Genomic DNA, 27,341 nt, shown 5'->3' on the forward strand with positions numbered 1-27,341 from the left:
ACAGTATGTTATTAGTTTCAGAGGTATAGACTGAATGTTTATATGTGTCCCCTCAAAATCCGTATGTTGACATCCTAACCCCCAATATGATGGTATTTGGAGCTGGAGCCTTTGAGAGGTAATCAGGGTTAGACTGGTTCATGAGGGTGGGGCCCTCAATTTGGGGCTAGTAGAAGAGGAAGGATGATCTCTCTCTACCCCGCCCTCCAAACACGAAGGAAAGGCCACTCGAGGATGCATGAGAAGGCAGCCATCTGCCAGCCAGAAAGAGGGCCCTTACCACAACCCTACCATGCTGGCACACTGATCTCGGACTTCCAGACACTAGAGCTGTGAGAAACAAATTCTGTTATTGAAGTCACCCAGCCTGTGGTCTTCACATATAGCAGCCCAAGCCAACGAAGACACCTGTTTCTTTCTCCTTTTATTAACACGACTACTACGAAATTTTATGTTATATACATGGTTGGTGCTCTATTTCTGTTGGACAGTGCTGTTCTGGATCCTCCTCCTGTGTGCTGCAGGCGATGGGGTACTTCTAAACAGCAAGCCAAGAGCTTGACGGAAGGGCATCCATGAAATCAAAGGAACAGGAGGGCCAGCTCTCCCCCTCCTTGGGCTTGGGGCAGCTCTTCCCAGAGCTCCTCACAGGTCAGGGCAGTGGCCACCAGAGAACTGGCTGGTGTGACCACAAGAAACACCCAGCGACCCCATCTTCCTGTCAGGGCAGGAACATAGGTCCTTGGATTCCAGTCTGCCCCACTTTGCAGAGCACACTACTCAGCACTGCCCGAGCCGGGCTGCGGGGGGAGCGGAGGGAAAGAGGGAGATACAGTCCTTCCAGGGGCCCCATCCCACCCTGTCCTGCCTCATCAGGGAAGGAGATGAGACTGGTGAGACGAGACTGAGACAAATTAGGATGAGGGTTCCAAGTCTGAGGTGCCCTGTCATAGAAGGAGGTCCCCTGTGCAGGCTGGGCCTTGGAAGAGCACAGGACCTTCCAGAGGAACCTAGACAGCCAGGTGGGCTACTGAGAGCCTATTAAGTCCGCTTGCGCGGCCCTATGCTCCGGAGCGCAATGCCTTCCTTGCCTTCAGAAGCATCTCAAAGCAGCACTTAAAAGGCAGAGGGAGCAACGAGCTCAACACCACCACTTTGCTTCTACCACACGGGAAATGGCTCCAAAAGAGCCGTGACGCCCCCTGCTACACTGTGCCCAAGTACCAACAGAGGGTCTTCATCCTCTCCTCCCTGCGCTCAGGCTACGCAACTCCAAACTCCAGACAACTCACTTGCTTTGGGTGTAGACAACTAAGCCACGCTACGTTAAAAGGAGGCCGAGAGTGGGGGTGGGAGAGGATGGAGATCCCCCATCGTCACCCCCGCAGGAGCGCGGGGATCCCTGCCCCGCCCCTGCACGCCAGGCCCCGCCCTTCACGGGTTTCCCAGACTCTGCGCTGCTGCCGCCACCGCGGGCGGCAGGGGACCCGCGCTGCATGTGTAATGGGGGCTGGGAACAAAGACGCACAGGACCCAGCGCCCCGGCTTCCGCGCACCAACCGCCCCGACCTCCCTGGGCTTCTCCCTGGAGCTTCAATGCGCGGCTCCCCACGCTTCCCAGGGCTACCTGGAGCCATCCGAACCGGAATGCGGGGCCCATCCCTGCGCGCAACCCGAGTTGGGCGCGCCCCAACACCACTAGAAGAGGAAAATCACTGCTTGGGCCTTGGGGAAAAGCGCTTTCCCAGCGGAACTCCGCGTGTATACACCCGCACCCACACACCCTCAACCACAGGCACGCGAGCTGAACGCTAGCCCTGCCGGTCACCCACCCCCGCCACGTGCTTCTCAGAGGCAGAAACGGACCTGTTAATTTTTCTTTGCACCCCACCTCCCTTCTCAGGGGCCCCGAACAAAGCGGTCCCGTAGGGTGACCGCACCTCGCGTCCTGGGGCAGCCGCAGGGAAAGCAAACGTAGGTGGGAGCTGGCGCCAACGGCCCGCCTTGAGGGGAACACAACGCAGACGCCGGTGGGATGGGGTGCAGGAGACTCCTGGCTGTGTGAAGCAGGCCCCTTCCCTTCGCTACACCTAATGGCTCCGAGGGTCGCGTAGTCCTGCCCCCAGCGCCTCCTGCACCTACGATCCCGCCACCCCCGGGTTAGATCTGGCCACCTTCCCCACGCTTTGGTTTTCCTCTCACTCTCCCTAGGTTCCACGCGCCCGAGTAGCCTGAACCCCGACCCTGAGGCTCTGGATCCCGGCCCCGATCATGGGGTCTCCAGGCCGCCGCAAAAACAAGATCGTCCCCCCAAGATCGGCGAGCGCGGCGCCCAGCGCGCCCCCAGTCCCCGCCCCGGGAGGTGCAAGCTGGGTGCAGGTGGCGCGGCGAGGAGGCCACGGGCCCGCCCTTTGTTGGTAAACACCGCGCGGCGCCCTAGACCGGCCCCGCGCGCCCTCCCCGCGCCCCCCACGCCGCGCCCAGTCCTTACCCGCGCACAGCGATCCCCAGAGGAGGGCGAGGGCCGCCCAGGGCGCCGTCATGTTCCGCGGCGCCGCCCCGCGGACACCCGGAGCCCGCGAGCAGGGCCGCGCGGCGCTCCCGGGGCGCGCAGGGCCCAGCGGCGGCTGCGCTTTTCTTCCCGCTTCTTCCTTCGGTCTCTTCCCCCGCGCGCTTCCTGCGCCTTAGTCCCCGGGCAGCGTGCAGGCTCCAAGGGCCGGGCGGCGGGGCCGGGCTCAGGGCCGCTGCGGGCGGCGCAGGCTGCGGCCCGGGCTCCGGGACGACGCGGGGGCCGGGGGGCGGCGGCGGGGCGCGGGCCGGGGCGCGCCCGACTCAGGCATAGCGCGGCGGGGCTGGGCCCGGGCCCCGGGCGCAGGGGCCGAGTCCGGAGGGGCCATGAACGGGGGGGAGGGGTGGGGGGAGGGGAGCTGAACCGAGTCCAAAATGGCTCCTGAGCCGCGGCCGCGGAGCCGAGCCAGCGGGGAAACCCGGATGTTGGATACAAAGAGGCGGGCGAGCTGGGCGGGGAGGGGGAGGGGAGGCGGGCCCTCCGGCCGCGTGGTCCGCGCCCCCCTTAGGGGCGGTGCCCCGGAGAAACAACAACAAGGAGGCTCCGCCCCCAGCGCGCGCCCTCCGCCCTCTGGGAGGTCGCGTACCACCGCGGGATTGGAGGGCGAGGCAGGGCGCGCTGACAGAGGTGGCGGCGGTGGGCCCGGGACCCCGTGGCCGCCGCACCTCGGACTCTTGCTCCGCGCTAGAGCCCACCCTCCCGAACGCACGCTGCCCTGCGATGCGGGAGTGGGTGGACAGCCACTGGACTTGCCTGGATTCCCTCCCCGCCCCGCGCCTCCGTTTCCCCACCTTTGAAATGTGGGTCAGTGTGAACCGTGGGAGAGTCGTGTCTTTCGTGCCGAACTAATCGGCAGAACAGGTTATCTTCTCTGAAATGACAGGTAGTCCTCCACGTCTGCAACCCTAACACACACTCAAAGGCACAGATGGGCATCCTGTAGTTGGACCCAGCTGTCTGAGAGAGGGCGCCGAGCCCCTCCCCGCAGAGGAGCAGGAGGTGGAAAAGGACCAAAGGCAACTGGCTTCCCCAACCTTACTCTAGTCCTCAGCACTCCCACCCCCACCCCCACCACTGCTTCAGTCTGCACCTTCAAAACTGTTCTCAGTTGCCTCCAGTCCACCCAGTTGAAGATCTTGTCTGGCGAATGGTCCTGCTGTCCTCTTCACCTGCCACGTTCCTCCTTGGGGCCCCTTGTTCTTCATCTCAGATTCCACTCTCCTTATCACACAACCAGAATTTAGGAAGGTCACGATAGGGCTCCCAGCTAAAGATGGAAAGCCCATCACAACTCAGGGATGAGGTGCAGGACCCTTGGATACAGAAATTGTCCTCTGGCTTCTCCTGACTTGCCACAACCTTTCTTGGAGCAAGGCAGGAGCAGGGCAAGGACAATCAGGAAGGAGGTGGTGCCTGGAAATCTGAGTTATTTCACTTCTCTAAGCCTGTTTCCTTACACAGAAAGTGAAGAGGTTAGATTCCTCTGCTTTGCATTTTTCAAAAAGCAGAAACCTTATACAAACAAAATATTATGTAAAAGTCCACCATACAGAACAAAATTGCCTTGATTGATGTCGAAATGAGGGCCCACCACCCTAGTTTCAAAAGCATCAGGAGCATCTGGGTAGTGACTCCAAAGTGTGGCATCTTTGGAGTCCAGAAAGATTGAAAGCTCTAAAGGTCCCTTCCAGGTCCGGAAAATCCTGTGGAAAGCGACAGCACCTCCTTGCCACAATCCCTGTATGGGCCTTTTAACACAGGATTGAATGCTACTGTGTTCTGAGCAAGAAGCAGTGTGGTATGGGATACCCTGGTTATGTATCAGGTATTTGGTAATCCTACAGGAGGCTATATCGACAGACACATGATGGCAGGGGAAGCAACTCCATATTCAGAATAAGTGGCTTTTCTAGGAAAGATAAATTGATGCCTTCTCCCTACTGGTAGGTATCAACTATAACCCACTGTGCCAACAATTAGATTGGCTGGTTCCTCTCTTCTACTCCACGCCAGGAGAGGTATCACAATAAGGGCTCAGGGTGCAGTGAAAGAGGGAAAGTAATTATATTCAGGCTTTTAAAACTTCTACCAGATTCCAGGAAAGTGGTAGCTCGGTTGGTAGCTGCACAGTTTTTGAATTCTCCCAAAATCCTCACAGATCAACTACATGACAACAAAAACAAAAAACAGAAAATCCATGTACATTTACAAGAAAACTAGGTGACAAGGTTTCACCCAAAACACCAAAAATACGAGCAAATGGAGACAAACTACAAACTACCAATGGCAATAAAATTTACATGGATCAGCATCTATGCAAGGGGAACCTGAAGAACACAACAAGGTAGATAAGGTTCATGAGAACAACAGAATCCCTAAACAGCTAAGAGAGATTCATTGGAAAGCATGGCTTAATAACTTAAGAACAGTAGGTGAAACTGGGAGGGGCTTCCCCAATCCGACCACAAGTGAATGCAAGGAGTCTCTTCTAAGAATAGAAAGAGTTGGAACAGTTTGTCCCTGTGAACTTTTAAAAGTGATTAGCCAGGGATACCCTATGGTGGTTCAGTCAGTTAAGCATCTGTCTTCAGCTCAGGTCATGGTCCCAGAGATCCTAGGATCAAGTCCCGCATCAGGTTCCTTGTTCAGTGGGGAGCCTGCTTCTCCTCTGCCTGTCACTCCCCCTGCTTATGCTCTGTCTCTCTCTCTCTCTGACAAATAAATAAGATCTTTAAAAAAAAAAAAAAAGTGATTAGCCAGGCCTCTGTTTTAGATCAGATTCCTACACTGAGGAGAAACTGCTAGAGGTGGAATCAAAATTGAGCTAGATAAGGTTTTTTCTTCCAGCCATCACACAGGAACCAGAATCACATTTGCCCTTCTACCATAACAAGAAAAATGGACAAGCTATAGGAGGCAACTATTTTTGGACATTACACAAGCTGTAATCCCTGAGAGAAAAAAAAAAAAAAATGAAGGGAGCCTTATGATTGCCCCTGCTTTCTGCCTGGAGACAAATTCCAGTCCACAACGCAGGAAGCATATCCCAAGCAGAGCCTGGCAACCTTGCAGAGTTGAGAACAGAAAGTGAGACTGAAGATGGAGAAGGCTACAGCAAATTTAAGAGCAAATTTTACTCTGGCAGAGTACCAGAGAAGAGGAAATTACATAAAGAAAGCTGGGCATCTGCAGAGGAGTCTCCTTGAGTCTTTTCCTGAATTCTGAATTGTACATACATACAATGAAACTCCATAGGGTGAAAGAAAGAAAGAGGAGCTATAAGCTGAATAGCACCAAGAACTCACACAGGAAAGGTAAGTTTTTATAGTTCTAGCCATCCAGAGTGGAAAGTCCTGATTAAACACCCAGGACCCTCAGAGTGGAAACCCAAAGGGTCATTCCATATAGTAGTGGAGGTAAACTAGCCAGAAACAAAGGCTCCCCCTGTGAGCCCACAATATCAAGCCTTGAACTGATCCAGCTGATACATAAGTAACTTAAGTATTAACCAGACAAAAGTTTAACACTTTTAAAAGGAATTCAACAAATTCTGACACTCTGCAATAAAACATGAACAATGCCTAACATCTAATAACAATTTACTAGACATGAGAAAAAAACAGGAAAATGTGACCCATTAGCAGGAGAAAAATCAGCCAATAGAAAAAGAAAAGAGAGATGATGGAATTATCAGTCAAGGATTTTTTTTAAAGCCTGTTATAAATATACTGAAAGATTTAAGGGAAATATGAACATAATGAAGAGAGAATGAAAATATTTCAAAAATGGACTTCCAGAAATAAAAGAAATATACTATCTTGTTTTAAAAAAGATTAACTGGATGAAATTGGCAGCATATTAGACACTACAGAAAAATAAGATCTATGAATTTGAAGACATAGCAATAGGAACTAGCCAAATTAAGTATGGGGGAGAAAAAAAGACTGGAAAAAAAATTAACAGAAACTCTATGCCCTGTGGAACAATATCAAATTGTCTAACATGTCTAACTGAAATCCCAGAGAATACAGCAAAAATATTTGAAGAAATAATGGCTAAACTTTTTTCCAATTTCATGAAAACTAGAATCCCACAGATCCAAAAAGCTTAGTAAACCCCAAGGAGGATAAACACACACACACACACATACACATCCTACATCCTGCAACAAACATGCAGTTTATCATAAAAAAAAAAGAAAATCATCTCTTAAGATCAGGAATAAGGCAAGGATGATTGCTCTTCCCACTTCTATTCAACATTATACTGGATGTTCTGCCATTGGAACAAGGCAAGAAAAAGAAATAAATATTGGAATGGAAGAAGTAAGACAGTTTTGTTTTGTTTTTTTACAAATGACATGACATATGTAGAAAATCCTACCTATTCTACTAGTGCAAAATAGCACCAGAACTATAAGTGAATTTAGTAAGGTAGAAAATACAAGATCAAACAAAAATCCATTTCTATATGCTAGCAGTTATACCACAGAGCATTTCTATAAGCTAGTAATAAACAATTAAAAAATGAAAAATCCTTACAACAGCCTCAGAAAATATTAAGTATATATGAATGGCCAATAAGCACATAAAGGTGCTTGACATCACTAGTCATTGGGGAAACACAAATCAAAACAATGAGATACCACTTCACACCCATTAAGATGGCTATTATCAAAACAAAAAACCAAAACAAGACAAAAACAGAAAACAACAAGCGCTGACAAGGATGTAGAGAAATTGGAATCCTTGTGCATTGTTGGTGTGAATGTAAAATAGTGCAGCTGCTGTGGAAAAACAGTATGGCAGTTCTTCAAACATTAAACACATGGGCCGCCTGGGTGGCTCAACGTCTTAAGCGTCTGCCTTCAGCTCAGGTCGTGATCCCAGGGTCCTGGGATAGAGTCCTGCATCGGGCTCCCTGCTCAGCGGGAAGTCTGCTTCTCCCTCTCCCACTCCCCCTGCTTGTGCTCTCACTCTCTCTCAAATAAATAAAATCTTTAAAAAAAATAAAAAACACAGAATTACCATATAATCCAACAATTCCACTTGCAAGTACATGCCCAAAAGAAATGAAAGCAGGGACTTAAACAGAAATTTGTACATCAATATTCACAGCAGCATTATTTGCAATATCCAAAAGACAGAAACAACTCAAACATCGAGCAACCAATGAATGGATAAATGAAATGTGGAGTACACATAAAATTATTCAGCCTCGCTACATGAATGAACCTTGAAAACACTTTGCTAAGTGAAACAAACAAGACACATGATTGTTGTTGTCTGATTCCACTTGTGGATTGTTGTATGTTTCCACTTATATGAGGTACCTAAAATAGGTAAATTTACAGAAGCAGAAAGTAAAATAGTGGCTATCAGGAGCTGGGGGAAAGGGAATGGGAGTTGTAGTTTAATGCTAAAGAGTTTCAGTTTGGGATGATAAAAAAAGTTCTGGAGATGGACAGTGGTGATGGTGGCACAACATTGTGAATGTATTTAATGGCCTTGAATTATATACATAAAAGTAGTAAGTTCTATGTATATTTTTAGCACAATTTGAAAAGCACTTAAATAACGATGAATTTAACAAAATACATGTAAGACATGTACACTAAAAATTAGAAAACTTAGGGATGCCTGGGTGACTTAGTCAGTTAAGCATCTAACTCTTGATTTCAGCTCAGGTCATGATCTCAGGGTGCTGAGACTGAGCCCCATGTTGGGCTCTGCATGGGGCATGGATCCTCCTTAAGATTCTCTCTCTCACCCTCTCCCTCTGCTACCTCTCATTTTCTCTCTCTCAAAAAAAAAAAATTAGAAAACTTAGCTGAGGGGAATTAAAGAAATAAATAGAAGGAAAGAAGTAAATAAAAATGCCCCATGTTTGTGGAATCAGTACATACAGATCTTCCTTATTCTTTTTTCTTCTGTACCATAATCCATTCAACTGGTCCTATGTTAATCAATATTTTCTTTTTTCCAAATATTTTGCTTTATTAATACTTTCACGCAGATTCTTAGTGAAACTGTTAGATCACATTCATATTTAATTTTGTTAATTGCACTCATACCAGCTTCACAGCCTTGGTAACAGAGCATTTTATCAAACTTTTGGATGTTTGTCAATTTTGTAGATGAGAAATGATACTATGGAGGAGGTTGAGCATTTTAAAAAATGCTTAAAAAGTATTTATTTTTTCTGTCCATAGTTTGTTGTTGTTTGTTGCTGACAATTTTCTTTTTCCTTTTTTTTAAAGATTTTATTTTTTATTTGTCAGAAAGGGAGAGAGAGAGAGCACAAGCAGAGGGAGAAGCAGACTCCCTGCTGAGCAGGGAGCTCGATGTGGGCCTCAATCTCAGGACCCTGGCATCATAACCTGAGCTGAAGACAGGCGCTTAACTGACAGAGCCACCCAGGCATCCCTTGCTCATCTATTTTTACACCTATTTTATCTATTTTTATACCTCTATTTTAAGTACTTTAACTTTTTTTCTGCTGCTGTAAATGGGCTCTTGTCCTTCACAACATATAATTTTTATTGATTACATATGTAAACACTGCTTTTTTTATTAAAACTTTATGTTCTGCTACTTTACTGACTTTTCTTATTTGCATTATTTTTAGCATTGATTCTCTTAAGTTTTGTCTCTTCCTTTCCTATTCTTATGCCTTGGTTTTCTCTGGTCTAATTACACTGGCTGCTACCTTTAATACACTATAAATAGTAGTGACGGTGGTGGACTTCCTTGACTTATTCCTGATTCTAGGAGGAATGACTCTAGTGATTCCTCATTAAGTAGATGCTGGCTTTTACCAGGTTTTTTTTTTCTTTCTAATCAGAAATGAGTGTTAAGGGACACCTGAGTGACTCAGTGGCTTAAGCGTCTGCCTTCAACTCAGGTCATGATCCCAGGGTCCTGGGATCGAGTCCTGCATCAGGCTCCTTGCTTAGCAGGGAGCCTGCTTCTCCCTCTGCCTTCCACTCCCCCTGCTTGTGCTCTCTCTCTCTCTGACAAATAAATAAAATCTTAAAAAAAAAAAAAAGAAATGAGTATTAAATTTTGTCAAAAGACTTTTCAATAGCCATAATCAAATTGCTTGTCTTCTTAGATCTATTAAAATGGGGAACTGTATTCATTGATTTCCTAATACTGGACCACTCAGGAATAAGCTGCACTTGATCATGACAGATCATCTTCAATGCCCTATTGGTTTCTGTTTACTGATCTTTTCATTTGGGATTTTCTTACTGATATTAATCCAATAATACTTGATAAACTTATCATTTATAAATATGATTTACACTAAATCATAGACAATTTGACAAAACTGGTAATAATTTCATTGATATTAATAAGAGATTGATATGTAGTTCCTTATTTTATATAATCTTCATGAGGTTAGGTATTATAGCAGTTATCTATTGTTAAAATAATGCTGCCTAACAAGCAGCCAGAAAGCCTGAGGCTTACAACAGTAAAAGGTTTACTGCTCATGTGACTGAGGTGATTCTGATACGGGCTGGGCTAGCCTACACATCTGCAGTTCAACCAGGTGTTGGCTGGAGCACCTGGGACAACCAGGCTCTTTCCATGTGTCTGTCACCTTCTCATGTTATCATGTAATGCTGTTTTTGCAAGAAAAACTCACTCATGCAAGTTATTTCAAGCCTCAGCTTGCATCTCATTTACTGATATGGCCAAAGCAAGTCACACAACCAACCCTGAGTCAGAAGGGAAGAGCGTGGCAAAGTTGCATTTCTGCAACTATCTCAGTTTTCCCTCATGGCCGCAGTTATACACAGCATTCCCACATGTAAAATATGCACATTCCCATCCCAAAGCCCTGCAAAATCTCAATCAGGTTTAGGATTTCACAATCTAAGTAAAGTCTGGTTGTGCCTACTCTTTTTTTTTTTTTTAAGAGAGGGAGAGAGAGCATGTGCATGTTCACAGTGGGGGCTGGTGGGAGAGGGAGAGAGAGAATCCTAAGCAGGCTTCACACCCAGTGTGGAGCCTGATGCAGGGCTTAAACTCATGACCCTGAGATCAAGACCCGAGCTGAGATCAAGAGTTGGACACTCAACCGACTGAGCCACCCAGGCACCCCTGGTTGTGCCTACTCTTGATCCAAAGACATATGAACCAAAAAGTCCAATTATTTGCTTCTCAAATAGCCCACATAAGTGGGTGGAAACAAGGACAAGATCATTGCAAAAGCACTATCATTTGGTAAGTGTAGGAATGAAAGCATATAGCAGTCACTTGCCCATAGCAATTCTAAAATCCCACTGGGAATGTAAGAGCAGGTTCCCCTGCTCTAGAGATGAGGAATGGTTTGTGACTAGTTCCTTGGGTATATGAATTATCTATTGCTGCATAATAGTAACCACAAACTTAGTGGGTTAGCACAACACCCATGTATTATCCGAGTTTCTGTAGGTCAAGAATCTGGGTATGATTTACCTGGGTCCTCTAGTCCTCTGCTTCAGAACCTCTCACTAGGCTATAATTAAGATGTTGGTCAGAGCTGGGGTCTCATCTGAGGCTTGACTACGGAAGGATTCACTTCCAAAGTCATGTGAATTGCTCCTTGTGAATTGCTGGACTGAGGGCCTCAATCATTTGATGGTCATTAGACAGAAGCTGCTCACTTCCCTGCCATGTGGGTCTCTCCATAGGGCAGCTTACTTCATCAAAGGTAGCAAGGGAGAGTCATTAGAGTCTGCTAGGAAGATAGCAGTTATACTTATATGTAACATAATTACAGAAGTGACATACCATCACCTTGGTCATTTTTTATTAGAATCGAGTTATAGGTCCTGCTCACACTGAGGAGGTGGGAGTTACACAAGGGTGTGAATACCGGGAGGCAGGGATCACTGCAGGTCATTTTAGAGCTTATCTGCCACACTGAAAGTGGCATCCCAGTCCATTGTTCTCCGTGGCTCTTGGCTTTACCCTCTACATCTCTCACTTTGCATTGCCCTCCTTAAACACTTCTGAAGAGGGCATTGGAAAATATGCCTTCTGAACAACTTCCTCAAACTGCTTCCTGTCCAAAGAAAGTTGGGGGCCCAGAGTCTTTTTACATTTAGTCCCTTTTAATCTAGGTTGATGTCACTTTTATTAGTATACCTCTCCAAAAAGTTCTGTGGATCTTTTGGGTCTGATTTGAATCCACTCTCTACACCAAAAGCCATATCCAATCATTTTGAGATATCACTTGCTCTCTGGGCTTAATCACTGATATTTTAGATATCAAGCTGCTGTGGGACAAGAATCTTATATTTCCTGGAAGTCATTTTTAATCAACTGGAAAAGTCTGTTAGACAATGCCTTGATTCTTTCAGAGGTCTTAGCCAAGTGTCTTTCAGCCCTTGATTTTGTTTTTACCTAAAGCTGTATCATAAGTTTGATATCTTTATTGGCTTAAAGGGATGGAGATGAGGAAGTTATTGTTCTAGCATCTTTACATTCCATCTAAATTCTACTTCAAATCTGGCTAGTTCTTTTCTGAGTAATAGTCAGCTGACATTTTCAACATTCTGCCTAGAAATGTCTTCTCTCAAGCCCAAATGTTCAGGAGGTACATTTTCTGTCTTCCAAGTTACCACAGGTGCTCAGTTTCTTTGCATTTTTCAGCCTCCTAAAATAATTTTCTCACCATTTTTCCAAGCCCCACCCACAGCCCAGCTCCAATGTCACATATAATCATTTTTTGATTTGCACCAATTTCTATGTCAGTTATCTATTACTGTGAATAAATCACTTTACATCTCAATGCCTTAAAATAATAAACATGTATTTAGCTCATGAATCTGTAGATTGGACTTGGCTGGGCAGTGCTTCTGGTCTCATCTGGACCCACTCACATGTCTGGGATAGTCAGTTACCTTGATGGCTTTGGCCAGGCAAGGTTAGGCACAAACATTTCATAATAAAGACAGAGCAAAATGAGAGAAATCTCAATTGCATAAGGACTTTCCAAGCCAATGCTTGCATCTTGTTTGTGAAAATCCCATTGACCAAACTTGCATGGCTGAGCCCAGAGTCAGACAGGGAGGACACAACAAAACTTCATGGCCAAGTATGTGGATATAGGGATAAGTGAAGAATTGGGGCTATTTTTGCAACCTAGTATTGGGAATCAATGTTATATTTGCTTCATAAAAATCTGGAAGTGTCGGGACGCCTGGATGGCTCAGTCATTAAGCATCTGCCTTCTGGCTCAGGTCATGATGTCAGAGTCCTGGGATCAATCGGGCTCCTTGCTCAGCAGGAAGCCTGCTCCTCCCTCTCCCACTCCCCCTGCTTGTGTTTCCTCTCTCACTGTGTCTCTCTCTGTCAAATTAATAAATAAAATCTTTTAAAAAAAATCTGGAAGTGTTTCTTCTTTTCCAATGTTCTGAAATACATTATATAGCAAAGGGATTAACTGAACAATGAAGGTTTGGTAGCATCCTCTTGTGAAACCATCTGAACTAGAGCCTTTTTCATATTATAGGTCTTTGATAATCTTTTCTACTTCCCTTAATGAAAATTAGTCTGCTTAAACTTTCTCTATTGGAGTCATTTTATTTTTTTTAAGATTTTATTTATTTACTTGACGGAGAGAGACACAGCGAGAGAGGGAACACAAGCAGGGGGAGTGGGAGAGGGAGAAGCAGGCTTCCCGCGGAGCAGGAAGCCTGACGTGGGGCTCAATCCCAGGACCCTGGGATCATGACCTGAGCCGAAGGCAGACACTTAACGACTGAGCCACACAGGCACGCCTACTGGAATCACTTTAGTACCTTAGGTCATTACCATTTCATCTAGGTTTCCAAATTATTTGCAGAGTTGTACAAAATAGTCCTTAAAACTAAAAATTATTTTGTTTTAATCTTAATTTTTCACTATCATTTTTATTTTTAATATTTCTACTTCCTCCCCCTTTTACATAAGTTAGCTAGTGGTTTGTCTCTTTTCATTGTTTTTCTTTTTTCCTTTTTTAAGATTTTTAAAATTTATTTGAGAGAGAGAGTGCAACCAGGAGGAGGGGCAGAGGGAGAGGGATAAGCAGACTAAGTGCTGAGCACAGAGCCTGATGTGGGGCTCTATCTCACAACCTGAGATCATGACCTGAGCCAAAATCAGTGGGACACTTAACCGACTGAGCCAGCCAGGTGCCCCAATTGTTTTCAAATAATAAAAATGTTCTTCATTAATTTTATTTTTTCCTGTTTTTCTAATGTGTGATTTTATCATTATTTCTTACATCCCTTCTTTTGTTCATTTTGTCCTTTTTTTTTGCTTTTGAGTTGTATTTTTATTTAAGTTTTATTCTTTCATCAATGTTACAGTATTTTAAAATTTTTGAGTATAGTTGACACGTGTTATAGTATTTTAAAGCTATATTTCACCTATCAATGCTTTAATTATTTCTCACAGATTTAATCATCAATCTTTTTTTAAAAGCTCTGAAATTTTGGTTTATATTTCCCCTTTGTCCCAAGAATAATTCATAAAAGTCTTTCTCCAGGTGAAACTTAAAAATATATATTTTATTAATTTCTCATTTTATTGCATTGTGATTAAAGAAGATTGTATTATCTCTATTTTGTGGAAATTATATGTTTTCTTTGTGATATAATAAATGGCCAATTTCTGTGAGTGAGAATAATAGGTGTATCCTCGATTATGTATTATTATTCCTTATTATAAGATGCAAAGTTCAATATATATTCAGAAGATATATAGATTCTGTTGGAATTTATAGGTGAAATCAAAGAAAATAATTTAAAGTTGAAAAATGAAATAATTGAGGCTGTAACATTTGTACTAGTATACCTTCATTGTGAATTGTGGCTTTTAGCATTATAGTGTCCTTTGATTTATCTAGTTGTCTCCTGAATTCTACCTTTGTCATATATCAATATTGTAATCTTGCTTTTTATGATTTGTATTTGCCTGGTATATTTTTGCCCACCTAATTTTTAGCTTTTATGGGTCAATTATTTTATTTTTTTTTGAAGATTTATTTATTCACGAGAGACAGAGAGAGAGAGAGAGAGGCAGAGGCAGAGAGAGAAGCAGGCTCCCTGTGGAGCAGGGAGCCCAATGAGGGACTCGATCCCAGGACCCTGGGATCATGACCCGAGCCAAAGGCAGACGCTCAACCGACTGAGGTGCCCAGATCATTTTAGATATGTCTCCTGTAAATAACAGATAAGATGCTGGTTTGTGAGCCAATCTGAACTTTTTTTAAGTTTTTATTTGAATTCCAGTTAGTTAACATACATATACGTATGTTAACTTATACATAACTAATATTAGTTTCAGGTGTACAATATAGTGATTCAACACTTCCATACATCACCCTGTGCTCATCACAAGTGTACTCCTTAATCCCCGTCACCTTTTTTCACCCATCCTCTTACCCACCTCCCCTCTGATAACCTCCAGTTTGTTCTCTATAGTTAAAGAGTCTATTTCTTGAAGCACCTGGGTGGCTCAGTCAGTTAAGCATTCGACTTTTGATCTCAGCTCAGGTCTTGATCTCAGGGCTGAGTTCAAGCCCTGCATTGGGCTCCATGCTGGGTATGGAGCCTACTTTTAAAAAAAGAGAGAGAGAGTCTATTTCTTGTTTTGCCTTTCTTTTTTTTTTTTCCCTTTGCTCATTTTTGAACTTTTTTAAATAGATGAGTTGAGCCTTTTAGTTTATTAATTTGACTCTATGCTTATTTTTATTATGTATTTACTGTGTATGATGCTACATTCACTGCATGTTTTTCACTATGTGATTTATTGCTTTTATTATTGTTTCTTTGGGCATTGAGGGAGATTTCTATCTTCTAGTGATTATCTTTGTACCTTTATATAATTCTTTGTCTCTTTTTTTCCTTACTTAAGCCCCAACTATTTGGTTTGTCAGCTTTAAATGATGCCCTTTGCCTTGTACAGACTGCCTTTGCAACAAAGACCTCTTTGTACTGTCCTCCTCCTCTCCCTTCTTTTTCATTTATTTCATTGTTACTTCTACCTTGTCAAAGAATATCATTTGATACTATTCTTTCACCCCATCTCCTCTTTCATTTTGGTTTTAAATCTGAAATTAAAGATACTCAATGCTCACCGCCAGTCCTTTTGCTGAAGTTCCCCAACCATCTCCTAGTTGGTTGAAGCTTGTCTTTTAGTAAGATCCGAAGGGGTTATGAGTACAGTATTTCCTGAGCTCTCACATGATTAAAACTTACATGTGTCCTTGATACTTAAAGGACAGCTTAGCTTGATACAAAACACATTCTCAGTTCCTATTTTTTTTCTTTATACTTCTTGAAAATGTTGCTCCACCACTACTTGCTTTTTGAGAAGTCTGATGCCAACCTGACCTTTCCTTTGTAAGAGACTAGCTCTTTTGGTCTAGTCTTTTCCTCACCTTCAAAATTTAATAGTTTGCCAGGATATGTCTCAGTTGATCATTCTGGGTCAATTTTGCTATGTAAGAAAGGGGCCCTTTCAAGATAAAGATTTAGGTTTTCTTTTTGCTTTTTCAGAAATTTCTCCTGGGGCATTTTTTTTTTTTTTAAGATTTTATTTATTTATTTGTCAGAGAGAGCAAGAGCACAAGGAGGGGGAGCCGCATGCAGAGGGAGAAGCAGGCTCCCTGCTGAGCAGGAAGCCTGATACAGGACTCTGGGATCATGACCTGAGCCAAAGGCAGACGCTTCACTGACTGAGCCACCCAGGTGTCCCTCTCCTGGGGCAGTTTTAAGTATTAAGCAATTCCACAGTCTTCTTTTTTGGTAGCTTCTGGGAGCTCCAATTTTGCCTGTGTTACTTCTTCTTTACCTATCATTTTCGTTCTGGACCTTTTCAGCTCTTCCTCTGTATTTTTTGCTGTCTTAGCTTTTGTCATTCCCAACTTCTATATGCTTTACTGTAATTGTAGTCATCTCTATTTTTATTTGAATATGTTGTGATTTTGTCTTCATATCTATGATGGTTTTAATTTTTTGTTCAAATTGTTTCCCAAGCTTGGTCATTTCTCTTTTCACATATCCCTGTTGCTTTTTCTTTTTTTTTTTTAAAGATTTTATTTATTTACTTTACACAGAGAGAAAGACAGCGAGAGAGGGAACACAAGCAGGGGGAGTGTGAGAGGGAGAAACAGGCTTCCTGCGGAGCGGGGAGCCCGATGCGGGGCTCGATCCCATGACCCCGGGATCATGACCTGAGCTGAAGGCAGACTTAACGACTGAGCCACCCAGGCACCCCGCTTTGTCTTTTTTTTTTTTTTTTTAAGATTTTATTTTATTTATTTGACAGAGAGAGAGAACGCAAGCGAGGGAACACAAGCAGGGGCAGAGGGAGAGGGAGAAGCAGGCTTCCTGCTGAGCAGGGAGCCCGATGTGAGGCTCGATCCCAGGACCCTGGGATCATGACCTGAGCCAAAGGCAGACGCTTAATGACTGAGTCACCCAGGCGCCCCCCGCTTTTTCTTTTTTTTTTTTTTTTAAGATTTTATTTATTTATTTGAGACAGAGAGAATGAGATACAGAGAGCATGAGAGGGAGGAGGGTCAGAGGGAGAAGCAGACTCTCTGCCGAGCAGGGAGCCCGATGCGGGACTCGATCCCAGGACTCCAGGATCATGACCTGAGCCGAAGGCAGTCGCTTAACCAACTGAGCCACCCAGGCGCCCTCTGCTTTTTCATTTTTATTCTGAGTTTTAAATTTTCTGAACTGTGGTATCTTTCATATCCACAATTGTTTCAAAATTTAGAGTTCATGTTGGAGGGTTGTTACAGTTTACTCTCTTTTGTTCTCTTTATTTTGGAGTATTTCATCAGCTTGAAAAGTTATGATTCTTTGTTTTCTTCCTGTATTTGTATACACAGTGAATTCCTTGTTCTATTTATGTTGACACGCTTGCAATAACAGGCAACTCTATGAGGGAAGAGGTAAAATGGGAAATGGATTGATTGAGTGGCTTTCGCTGTTTCTTGGTCCAAGAGAATCTTTTTCTGTTGGTCAATGTTGTAAAATTTCTTTAATGAGTAATGTCTAGGTAGTAGGAGTGGGAAAGTTGTCCATTTTCTTCTGAATCTTTGACTTGCTATTGATAGGCTGTTATCTTCAGCTTTCTGCTTTCTTTCTCCCCTTCATCCACCAAGCCTGCTAGGGACACCACTTCCTTTCAAGATGACTTCATCTCTCTCAGAAGTGATGCTGCTGGTCCCACTCATTTTCTAAACCTCTTCCTTTGACGTCCCCCTCTCCACTGCCTTGATTGACCAGGTCCCAGACCTGGTTTGCAGCATTTTTCCACTCTGGATGGAAACCACAAGCAGTCTGGTTTAACTGAAGTTCCAGTTTAGGCAACGGCTTGCAGCAGAGGTAAAATTTGAGGGATTCTGCAGGAAGCAGATCACACAGGACTTTATTTGTAGGCTTTTGTGATACGTTGAGCAAGGAATAAAAGGATCCAAAGTAAAACGGGAGGGAAGGAGAGAAAGGAACTGCTTTAGGAGTTAACAAAGGAATAACCAAACTCACTTGGTGACTGATCTGACATGGGAAAGGGAGAGGACATCTGCATTTGAGGTTTGGGTTCTTCAGTGAATGGATGGATGAACGGTGGTGCCAGTTCACTGAAACAGGAACACGAGAGGAGGTTTGGGGAAGGGCAAGGGAAGATAAGTGGAGTCTGAAGTACCCCTCTGAGAATTCTAATAGACTCCAAGGAAAGTTCTGGATGAAAGCATAGGTCTGGGTGTTCCTGGCATAGAAGCAGTGGTTGAAACCCAAGAAGAGACGAAATTATCCAACAAGAGAAGATAGAATGGGAGAGAAAGAGAGATGAGGATAAAAATTTGGGGACCAGCAATAATTAAGGACTACACAGAGCATTACTATCAGTAAAGAAGAAGGAATGAAAGCTCAGGAAAGCAGGAGAAAAGTTGGGAAGAATGACTATCAAAAAAGAAGACAAGGACAGAAATAATTACTGTAATGGATTAAAATACATAAAATATATTAAATGTATGGTATTGACACTAGAAATAAAAACCTACTTGCTGTTAGAGGATGCTTGGGAATCAACCCATTATTTTGAAAACTGGTAAACAGAGGAAAGTATTTATCCAGCCTCTCCTAGCTCTTTTGGGTAATTGGGCAGGGAATGTCTCTCACACAGAAGAATCCCGGGTAATAAATGAAGAGGAATAACAAAACGGTATCCCTAGTGAACTAATGGAGCTAGGATTGAACATCCCCCAAATGAGATAAAACCAGACATATGGGTCTCCCAATGGAAGAACACAGCACCATTTTATGAAATTGTCTGACATAAAAAGGGAAATAATCCCACGTGCATCAGATCAAGCCTCTAGGTCAGTGGTTATGAACCAGGGGCAATTTTGCCTTCCCATCCCCACCAGGAGATAATGTGGCAATGCCTGGAGACATTTTGGATTCTCATGACTTGGGGAGGGCGTGCTACTGGTATCTGGTGGGTCGAGGCCAGTGACCCTGCTGCCCCGCCCCCCACAACCAAAACTTACCCAGCCCCAAATGTCAATAGTACTGAGGTTGAGGAGCTCTGTATTAGATCCAATCACCAATTTATAGGAAATACAGAAGATAGAGAATATGTTAAATGACACCCCGGAAAAAGAATCAACAAAATCCAGAATTAGAGAAATGCTCCCTGAAGGAAGGGATGGAGGGAGGGAGGTGCTGCCCTGTACTACCTGGGAGAGGGCCCCTGCAAGTGGTCTCGTGTGCCAGGGAGTCAGGCAGCCTGTGGGCAGAGCTGATGGGAGAGGACAGGAAGCTTGGTCATCAGCCCTGTCAAGCTTTTTGGGTGGGAGGTAATGAGTTAAGGTGGGCATGGGGAGGGAGGAGAGATCACAGAGGATGAGGGGACAGAAGCTGGGAGGTGAGAAGGGCAAAAACTTGATGGAGGGGTTAGCACAGGGAAGACAAGATAGGAAGACACTAGGAAGCCCTTCAGACACTGAAATGAGGAGGGAGGAAGCAGTTGAGGGGGTCAGCGTTGGAGGAGGGAGGATGGACCACAGGGTCACAGTAGGGGGGGGGGCAGGTGGCTGTGGGTTACAGTTTGAGGAGAAGTAGCCAAAGAGTCAGAGTTGGGGAAGAGGTTGCTAGGGTGGGGGTATGGGGGATAGCTTTGTCTCCCCTGTTCTGCTGATTAGGTCCCTATATTAGCTTTACTTCTGCATTTGAAAGGGGCAAAGTCACAATTTTTACTGGACATATCCCAGACTCACTGTTTTATCTTGCCTCCCAAGATAAAGGACAGGAAAAGACAGATGCTTTCCTGCCCTGGGCACAAGGGCACAGAATCAGCCCATTTATGTTCAGGAAGATGTGCTAAGGCGGGTTTCAGGTGGTCCCGGGCAGGGCTGGAGCACCGCAAGGAGTCAGGTGGGCAGGCAGAGTCACTCAGGACAGGGAAGAGGATCCCTGCTGTCCAGGAGGAGCATGGCTCAAAGTGGGATCAGTGAGCCTGGGCAGGCAGGGCTAACAGGGGTGCCTGGGCCTGAGGAATTCACTCTGGAGGCCACCGGGTCTGGGACAGGATTCTCTGCTCAAGCTCGGCGTATTGCGGGAGAAGGGCCTCGTAGACCTGGAGGGGCAGAAAGAGCAGTTTAGAATGGGGAGGGAGAGGTGCCTCTCATCTCGTAGCAACTTGCAATTTTTAAAATTTAGCATCCCATTTACTTGCAATTTAAGTGTTTGTGCTGGGCAAAGGAAAGGAAGCACAAGTCTCAAAAGAGGAAAAGCTAGTAGTTCTCAAACCTATACTTTAAGATTTTCAAAAAATGCAAATTAGGACTAAAAAATTTGTTATCAAATCTACAAAATTTAAAAAAATTCTGGTGAAGGTACCTGGAAATTGCACAGCTGGTGAAGCTGGTGGTACAACCCTTCTGGAAATCAACTTGACTGTACGTTGGTATTAAAGGGCCTGAAAATGCCCCTAGCCTTTGACCCATTTATTCTACTTCTGCAAAGCTCTCCTAAGGAAACCATCCTAAATGTAGGGTGCCACACCGGACTAACCGTCCAGTCTCCTAAGACTACCCTGTGCCACACCCTGGCCCTCAACAGGATACACTGGAGAAACATACTAGTTGGTACAGTGGCTGCAGGTGCTTCTCTTCAGTGAAAGACCACGCAGCGGTCCTTATAGCGGTTGGCACAAGTGTCCAGGAAAGGGTCTCCCTGCCCCCCGTGTTACGGCTCAGGTGCAAGGAGGTGAAACCCACATCATACAGATGGAAGAACCACCCTAGCTTTGAAACCTCGTGCCGCACAGGAGTATCTCTTGTAACAACTCCATAGGCAAGACACACGCCCATGAGACGTCACTGGACTCAGGGAAGCCCTGAGTATGACTTCCCCTCAGGTATATACGGTTTTCCCACTCCAGATGCAGTGCCCTAATTAAAGGCCATTTTTACATAAGCAATGCTGTGTACCAATACTGTGACATTCCAAAGGAAACAGAGCTAGAAATTCAACTGAAGTTCAAATTCTCATGCAGAATAGGAAAAGGTTTTGTTAACCTTTTACCCACATAATTTCAACTGCAGTAATTAAAAGACTAGAGGGGCACCTGGGTGGCTCATTTGGTTAAGTGTCTGCCTTTGGCTCAGGTCGTGGTCCCAGGGTCCTAGGATTGAGCCCTGCGTCAGGCTCCCTGCTCGGCAGGGAGCCTGCTTCTCCCTCTCCCTCTGCCCCTCCCCCTGCTTGTGCTCTCTCTCTCTCAAGTAAATTGGTAAAATCTTTAAAAAAAAAAAAAAAAAACTAGAAGCAACTGCTCTAAGACATATAAAAGACATAAAACAAGTAAATTATGGTTCATTAGCCAGAGAGAATATTATGCAGTCATTAAAAATAATGTATATGCTCATTTTTAAGAATATAAATACTCATGTTGTACTGTAGTGTTGTTTTTTTTTTTAAGTGGGCCACAAAATTATATATACAGTGTGCTGGGTAATGAACCAAAACCAAAAACCAATAAGGGACAAAGGTTTTTTAAAAGATTTTATTTTTGAATAATCTCTACACCCAACGTGGGACTCAAACTCAGAACTCCGAGATCAAGAGTCCCATGCTCCGCCAACTGAGCCAGCCAGGCACCCCTCACAACCCCACATTCTTAACCTTCCTTCCCCCTCCTTTAAAAAAAAAAAAAAAAAGCTGTTTTCACTTGTGACTCTATAAGCCTTGCCTGAGAAATGTGGGCACTTCAGGTTAGCACATGGTGTCCTATAGACAAGGGACCCAGATTTCCTTGCGACTCACAAACGCCACTACTAGCTCATTCTAATCCCACTCTTTCATTTGGCTTAATTAGCTCCAAACTTTAGTAACTGATTTTGCACCCAGGGCCCACTCTTGGCGCATCTGGGGCCACTCGGTGAAGGTGACAGAGAACAGAGAACTCACGGGGAGCTTGGATCTCGTCTGTCAGGAGGAAACTGCAATATTCAGCTGAGCCGAGAGAAAACACTGGTACAGTTTGGAGTTTCTACTTGAGCACAACCACTGCTGTACGTGCCATAGACAGAACACAGAGGATGCTCCCCTGCTCCCAAGTTTACAAACCAGTCCTCCAGTAGGTCATTACACCAACAGTCATAGACTGCTGCTGCTTGCAACCTCGTGTTACGAGGGATTCTGAGGTTGCACTTGGGTTGACGGGTACAGAGTTCCAGGAGCCCTTAGTGACTTTGGTCATGGGAGAGCCAGGGAAGGTGGGGACACACACAGAGTGTTTGCTGCCTATAAGGAGACAGGTGCAGCGGCCCTAAAGCTTTTCCCAGCTACCTTCTCCCTCGTGGGCCTCCTTCTAGAGGACAAAGGAGCTAGAACCTACCCTAGCCTTTCTTACAACCAAGGGTGACCATATGACCAAGTGGCCATCTGGTGGGGGAGTTGAGAGAAATAGACCAGGATTCTGTCCCTGATGAGCAAGAAGTGCATGAAGAGGGGCTGCCCAACGCCACGCTCTCACTCCTGCCTATGGATACAGTGGTGGGGGAGCGGGATGTTGGGAGAAGCGGAAGACATCCTGTGATCATCGAGAGCACATCTAAAGCGCTGCCAACCAACACCATAGCCATAAGTCATATAAGCCTGGGAGTACTTGAACTGGGACTAGTGCTACAAGTCTAAAATACACCTCGGATTTCAAAAGCTTCATACAAAAAAGAGGAATGTAAAATAGCACATTGGCAATTTTTCTTACTGATTACCTGTTGAAATGGCAATATTTCAGACATACTGGATTAGATAAAAAATATCTTTAGTCATTTATTTATTTTTATTTATTTTTTTAATGAGACTACTAGAAAATTGGAAATGACATAGGTGGTTCTCATGGTGCCATTGTCCGTTGCTGATCTGTAGAATTGCAGAGACTATGATCCAGAGCCCTGACATTGTGGAACCACGGAACCAGCCCCACAACTACCTTCAGACTTCTTGTTACATAATAAAGCCATTCTAATTAGGGAGTCTTTCCAAACTTCACAATGAGTGGGTTAAAAGTAGGCAGGACCAGATGTTGTCCCACTTCACAGATGCAGAAACAGGCTCGGAGATGAGAAATGCGGTTCAAGGTCACATGAAGGTCATATGCTGAAGGAAAGGCTGGATAAGAATGAAAAGCCAAAGGCCCTTTCTATCAGTTTAGGGTCTTTCTACTGCATTGAGATGGCTCTTAAAGGTAAGGACACACGACATAAGGACAAAGTAATAAAAGCTTGGGCACACCTATGCGTGTGGGTTATGTAGTCACCTGGAAACTAGGAGCTTCTGCTCCCAGATATGTTGGGAGACAATTCTCCATGGTGTTTCTACGTGACTGGTGACAGCTTTTGTTGCAGACTATCTTTTCAATGTTTATACAGCAAGTAGCATTGGAAGACAGAGATAGAGTCGTCCTCTGGGGCAGAGGGAAAATTTATCTGCTGATCAGGCTAGTACAGATAATGTCTCCCTCGAGGGCAAAGGTTGGGAAGATCTGCTTGCAGCTCCTTTATAAGTTGGGAGTTTCCTAAGCTTGGGGTCACTCAGTTTTGATGCAGACATAGCGTGTGCACAGTATCCTCCTGGGCCCACTCCACATCGTCCAATGGCACTTCAGGGCCAAGGAAATCTGGTGCAAGCATGAAGTTCACACTGACTGCTACATCAGTAATAATGCCCTCTGTCTGCGCAGCCCTGCTGCTGGGCTGCAAGAACCTTCTGGGAACAGGAACAGAGGTACGGTGGATGCTGTGGCATACCACCCAGACTGCCCTTCAAGAATGAAGACCTTATTCTCCCAGCCCTCAGCTGACGGCCCCCTTTGGGGATGGCTTTGGCTAGAGAGTGCTGCCTTACCCCATCCTGGGGTGGCCTGCATACACAGACTGGCTGACATAAGGTATAACGGCCCGGCCCCCTCACCCCAGCTAGGTTAAAGTCCAAAGAGTCAGCCCAGCTTCATAACTTCCTCTAGGACTGGCTGAGGGCTCCAGGGAGATTGCCCTGTGGCTCACCTCCTCCCTCTGCCCCATCCTGCCTCCTCGTTTCCCCCTCCACAGATATAGATCCCATGAGCACCCCCAATAAATGTCCCTATACCCTAATCGGCATCTCAGGGTCTGCTTTCCAGAGAACTCAAGCTGTAACAAGTGGGGTCTGCCTTCCCAGGGATTTCCTGGCCTGGGGAACCGCACACCTGTCCCTTGGATCCAGACTTCAGATCTGAGGGCTAGAAACGCAGCACTTCTTACGCTTAAGTGACAGAGTCTTTCTGTGGCTTCTGTAACCCGTGAAATGTCAGGGCCCGTCCTGAGGCATATGCAACACTGAAGATACACCCAGCAATTGATCTGACCCCTGGGGCTATAAAATCAGCAGTATCTATAAATCTCAGTTGACAACCTGGCTCCCTTTTGCTCTGTTTCCCTGACAATTAAAAACCAAAAAGGAGGATTTCCCCATTAGCTGAACACATCAACTTTAAGTGACAGAGCAAAACTTACCTTTTGGAAAAAAAGAACCTACAGTTGACCTTGAACATCATGGGTTTGAACTGTGCAGGTCCAAGTACAGGTGGATTTTTTTTGATAGAGTAGACGGTAAATGCATTTTGCTTATCATTTTCTTTTCTCTAGTTTATTTCATTTTAATAATACAGTATATAACACATACAATATATAAAATATGTAGTAATTGACTATTTATGTTATCAGTAAGGCTTCTGGTCAACAGTGGGCTATAAGTAGTTTTGGGGGGAGTCAAAAGTTATATGTACATTTTCGTGTCTGCAAGGGGATTGGCACCCGTCACCCATGTTGTTCAAGAGTTAACTGTGGTTGGTTTTCACAATGCAAAGGCTATGACCAAATTCTGATGGTCTCTCACCTGAGCAGCTCCTGGGGTTGGGGTAGCAGCTAATCTGGGATTTGGGGCTAACTTCACAACCTCTGAAAAGGGCACGTCTGTTCCAGCTGCAAGGCCCAGAAGGGAAAGCTCATTTCACATCAGTGCATGTTGCAAATGAAGACATTAACTGAAAATAGCATCTTATCTCTGGGGTGATAAAATATTCTAAAACAGGATTATGGTGATGGTTGCACAACTCAGTAAATTTACTAAAAAATCACTGAATTGTACACTTAAAATTGGGTGACTTTTATGCCATATAAATTGTGCCTCAGTAAAACTGTTCGAGAAAAAGAGAGAGACAGAAGAGAGAAATTTGATGTGCAGACCTCTCCCCAGCAGGGCCTAGTTTGTCTTGCTCAGCGGGACAGCACCTGTCACAGCGGGGTGGCGGGCCCCTGGCATCTGACAGGAGGACTTACCTGCCTCTCCTCCCTCACCTGGCCCCACTCCCCAGGGCTCAGTGCACCGAAGCCACTCCAGGCTTCTTAGGATTCCTTCTACCTCAGAGCCTTTTCACTGTGTCCAGTGTCCCGGTCTCCTCTCTTCACGGACCTACACTCTTCTCAGACCAGCTGCCGCTCACAATGTCCCTTGTTCCGAGGCTCCCTAACCATCCACCCCCAAGTACCACCTGCTGTCCTCAGAAACTTCATACAATTTCTGGCCCCAGATTTAAGGTCCCTCCCTTGCTGAGCCCCCAGAGCTCTGTGAAGCCAGGGACTGGGTCTCCAGAAGAGCCCTGGGGCCTCGCACACCGCCTGCATACCCGAGGCCCTCAGTAAATACTCCCCAAGCAAATGAGCGTGGGACTGGAGAGGAAGGGAGGCTGCTGTCGGGCAGGGGCGGGGGGGGGGGGGGCAGGAAAAGTGAGGAATTTCTAGGCGGGTTAAGGAGTACTATCAGATAGGCAGGGAAACACAGGACCACTGCGAGTGAGGCAGGGCCCGGGCAAGACACAAGGTTTCCAAGCAGATGTTGGGATATCTCGGCTCAGAGCTGCATGGGAACGGGGTGGGGGGTGGGAGGGGCCAGCAGAGAGACCAATCAAAAGACACTGGTCCCTTGGCCACTCATTCAGAGACCGCCTATGTGTGAGGTTCAGCCTGGATGCAACTGGGGAGAACAGATGTGAAATGGCTGAGACACCTCAGGGTGGGGACTGGTATGCTCGGACTTAGCTTGGGCTTCGGTTTTGGAGGGCACAGTGGGCAGTACCCCAGATAACCTCTGGCAATGCAACAGGCACAGAAAAGGAAAAATAAAAAAGAAACGCAGTGCCACATAGCAGCGGAGTCCCGGAAGGGCAGTGCCTTTCCCGCTTTAGCAGAAGGAGGAGTGGGAAGTGGGCTCTGGGCTTCTCATGGGCAACACTAAGGGCCAGAAGATTATGGAACAGTATTTTCAAGGTGCTAAGGGAAAGTATTCTGAAGTTAGAGTCCTTTGCCCAAACACGGTAACATTCCTTTTTTTCTTTTTAAGATTATTTATTTAGGGGCGCCTGGGTGGCTCAGTCGGTTAAGTGGCTGCCTTCGGCTCAGGTCATGATCCCAGGGTCCTGGGATCGAGTCCCACATCGGGCTCCTTCCTCAGCGGGGAGCCTGCTTCTCCCTCTCCCTCTGCCTGCCACTCCACCTGCTTGTGCTCTCCCTCTCTCTATCTCTGTCAAATAAATAAAATCTTTAAAAAAAAAAAAAGATTATTTATTTATTTGAGAGAGAGGGAGAGCACAAGTGGGGGGAGGAGCAGAGGGAGAGGATGAAGCAGACTACCCACTAAGCAGGGAGCCCGACATGGGGCTCGATCCCAGGATGCGGGGCTCGATCCCAGCCAAAGTCAGATGCTTAACCGACTGAGCCACCCAGGCACCCCACAAGGTAGCATTCTTTTGGAGGGTGAAACAAAGCCCATGCTGGACATGTAAGGCCTCCAAAATTATCACCTACTGAATTCCCTCTTAAACTTACCTAGGTTGTAGAGTCCAACAAAACTATCATGGAAAAGAAAAAGGAGAAAGAAACTGCAGGGAATTAGGAAGAGAGAGAGGAATTCATAGGGAAGTGCAAATAAAAGCCAATATGATGTAAGTTTAATTAAAAACACAACCTGGAAATAAATTACCCAGTGATCTTGACACAGGAGGTGGCATGAAGTGGGGTGAGGAAGACAGGGTAGACAGGGAGGGGAGTAAAAGAGTGAGAGGTTAATTATTAAGAGAAGGATCTGGTCCCTGATTAATTCTGTGTTGATAGAAACATGTAAGTTTAAATAGGTGTGTTAAAAAGTGAAGAGTAAATGCATGAAGAGAACTGC

General features: G+C 45.3%; 2 protein-coding genes across 9 annotated transcripts in view; both read right to left on the reverse strand.

Moving 5' to 3' along the window:
• ACVR2B (activin A receptor type 2B) overlaps positions 1-2,868 on the reverse strand; it is a 41,215-nt gene extending 38,347 nt beyond the window's left edge. Inside the window, exon 1 of the mRNA XM_045904029.3 lies at positions 2,492-2,868. Coding sequence (XP_045759985.1) covers positions 2,492-2,543 — 52 coding nt within the window. The 5' untranslated portion in view covers positions 2,544-2,868. The remainder of the gene's footprint in view (positions 1-2,491) is intronic.
• A 13,620-nt stretch (positions 2,869-16,488) lies between these two features.
• XYLB (xylulokinase) overlaps positions 16,489-27,341 on the reverse strand; it is a 53,949-nt gene continuing 43,096 nt past the window's right edge. For 3 of the 8 annotated variants that reach the window (XM_064590041.1, XM_064590033.1, XM_064590055.1), the window contains 2 exons: positions 25,008-25,093; positions 16,489-20,205 (listed from right to left, as the gene is read on the reverse strand). In XM_064590041.1, coding sequence (XP_064446111.1) covers positions 20,128-20,205; positions 25,008-25,093 — 164 coding nt within the window. In that variant the 3' untranslated portion in view covers positions 16,489-20,127. The remainder of the gene's footprint in view (positions 20,206-25,007; positions 25,094-27,341) is intronic. The other 5 variants (XR_010411136.1, XR_010411137.1, XR_010411135.1 and 2 more) reach the window with 5 other exon arrangements.

This window comes from Mirounga angustirostris, unplaced genomic scaffold (assembly GCF_029215605.1).
Source record: "Mirounga angustirostris isolate CCGP_5_RB_7025 unplaced genomic scaffold, mMirAng1.0.hap1 SCAF_1, whole genome shotgun sequence".
Classification (NCBI taxonomy): Eukaryota; Metazoa; Chordata; class Mammalia; order Carnivora; family Phocidae; genus Mirounga; species Mirounga angustirostris.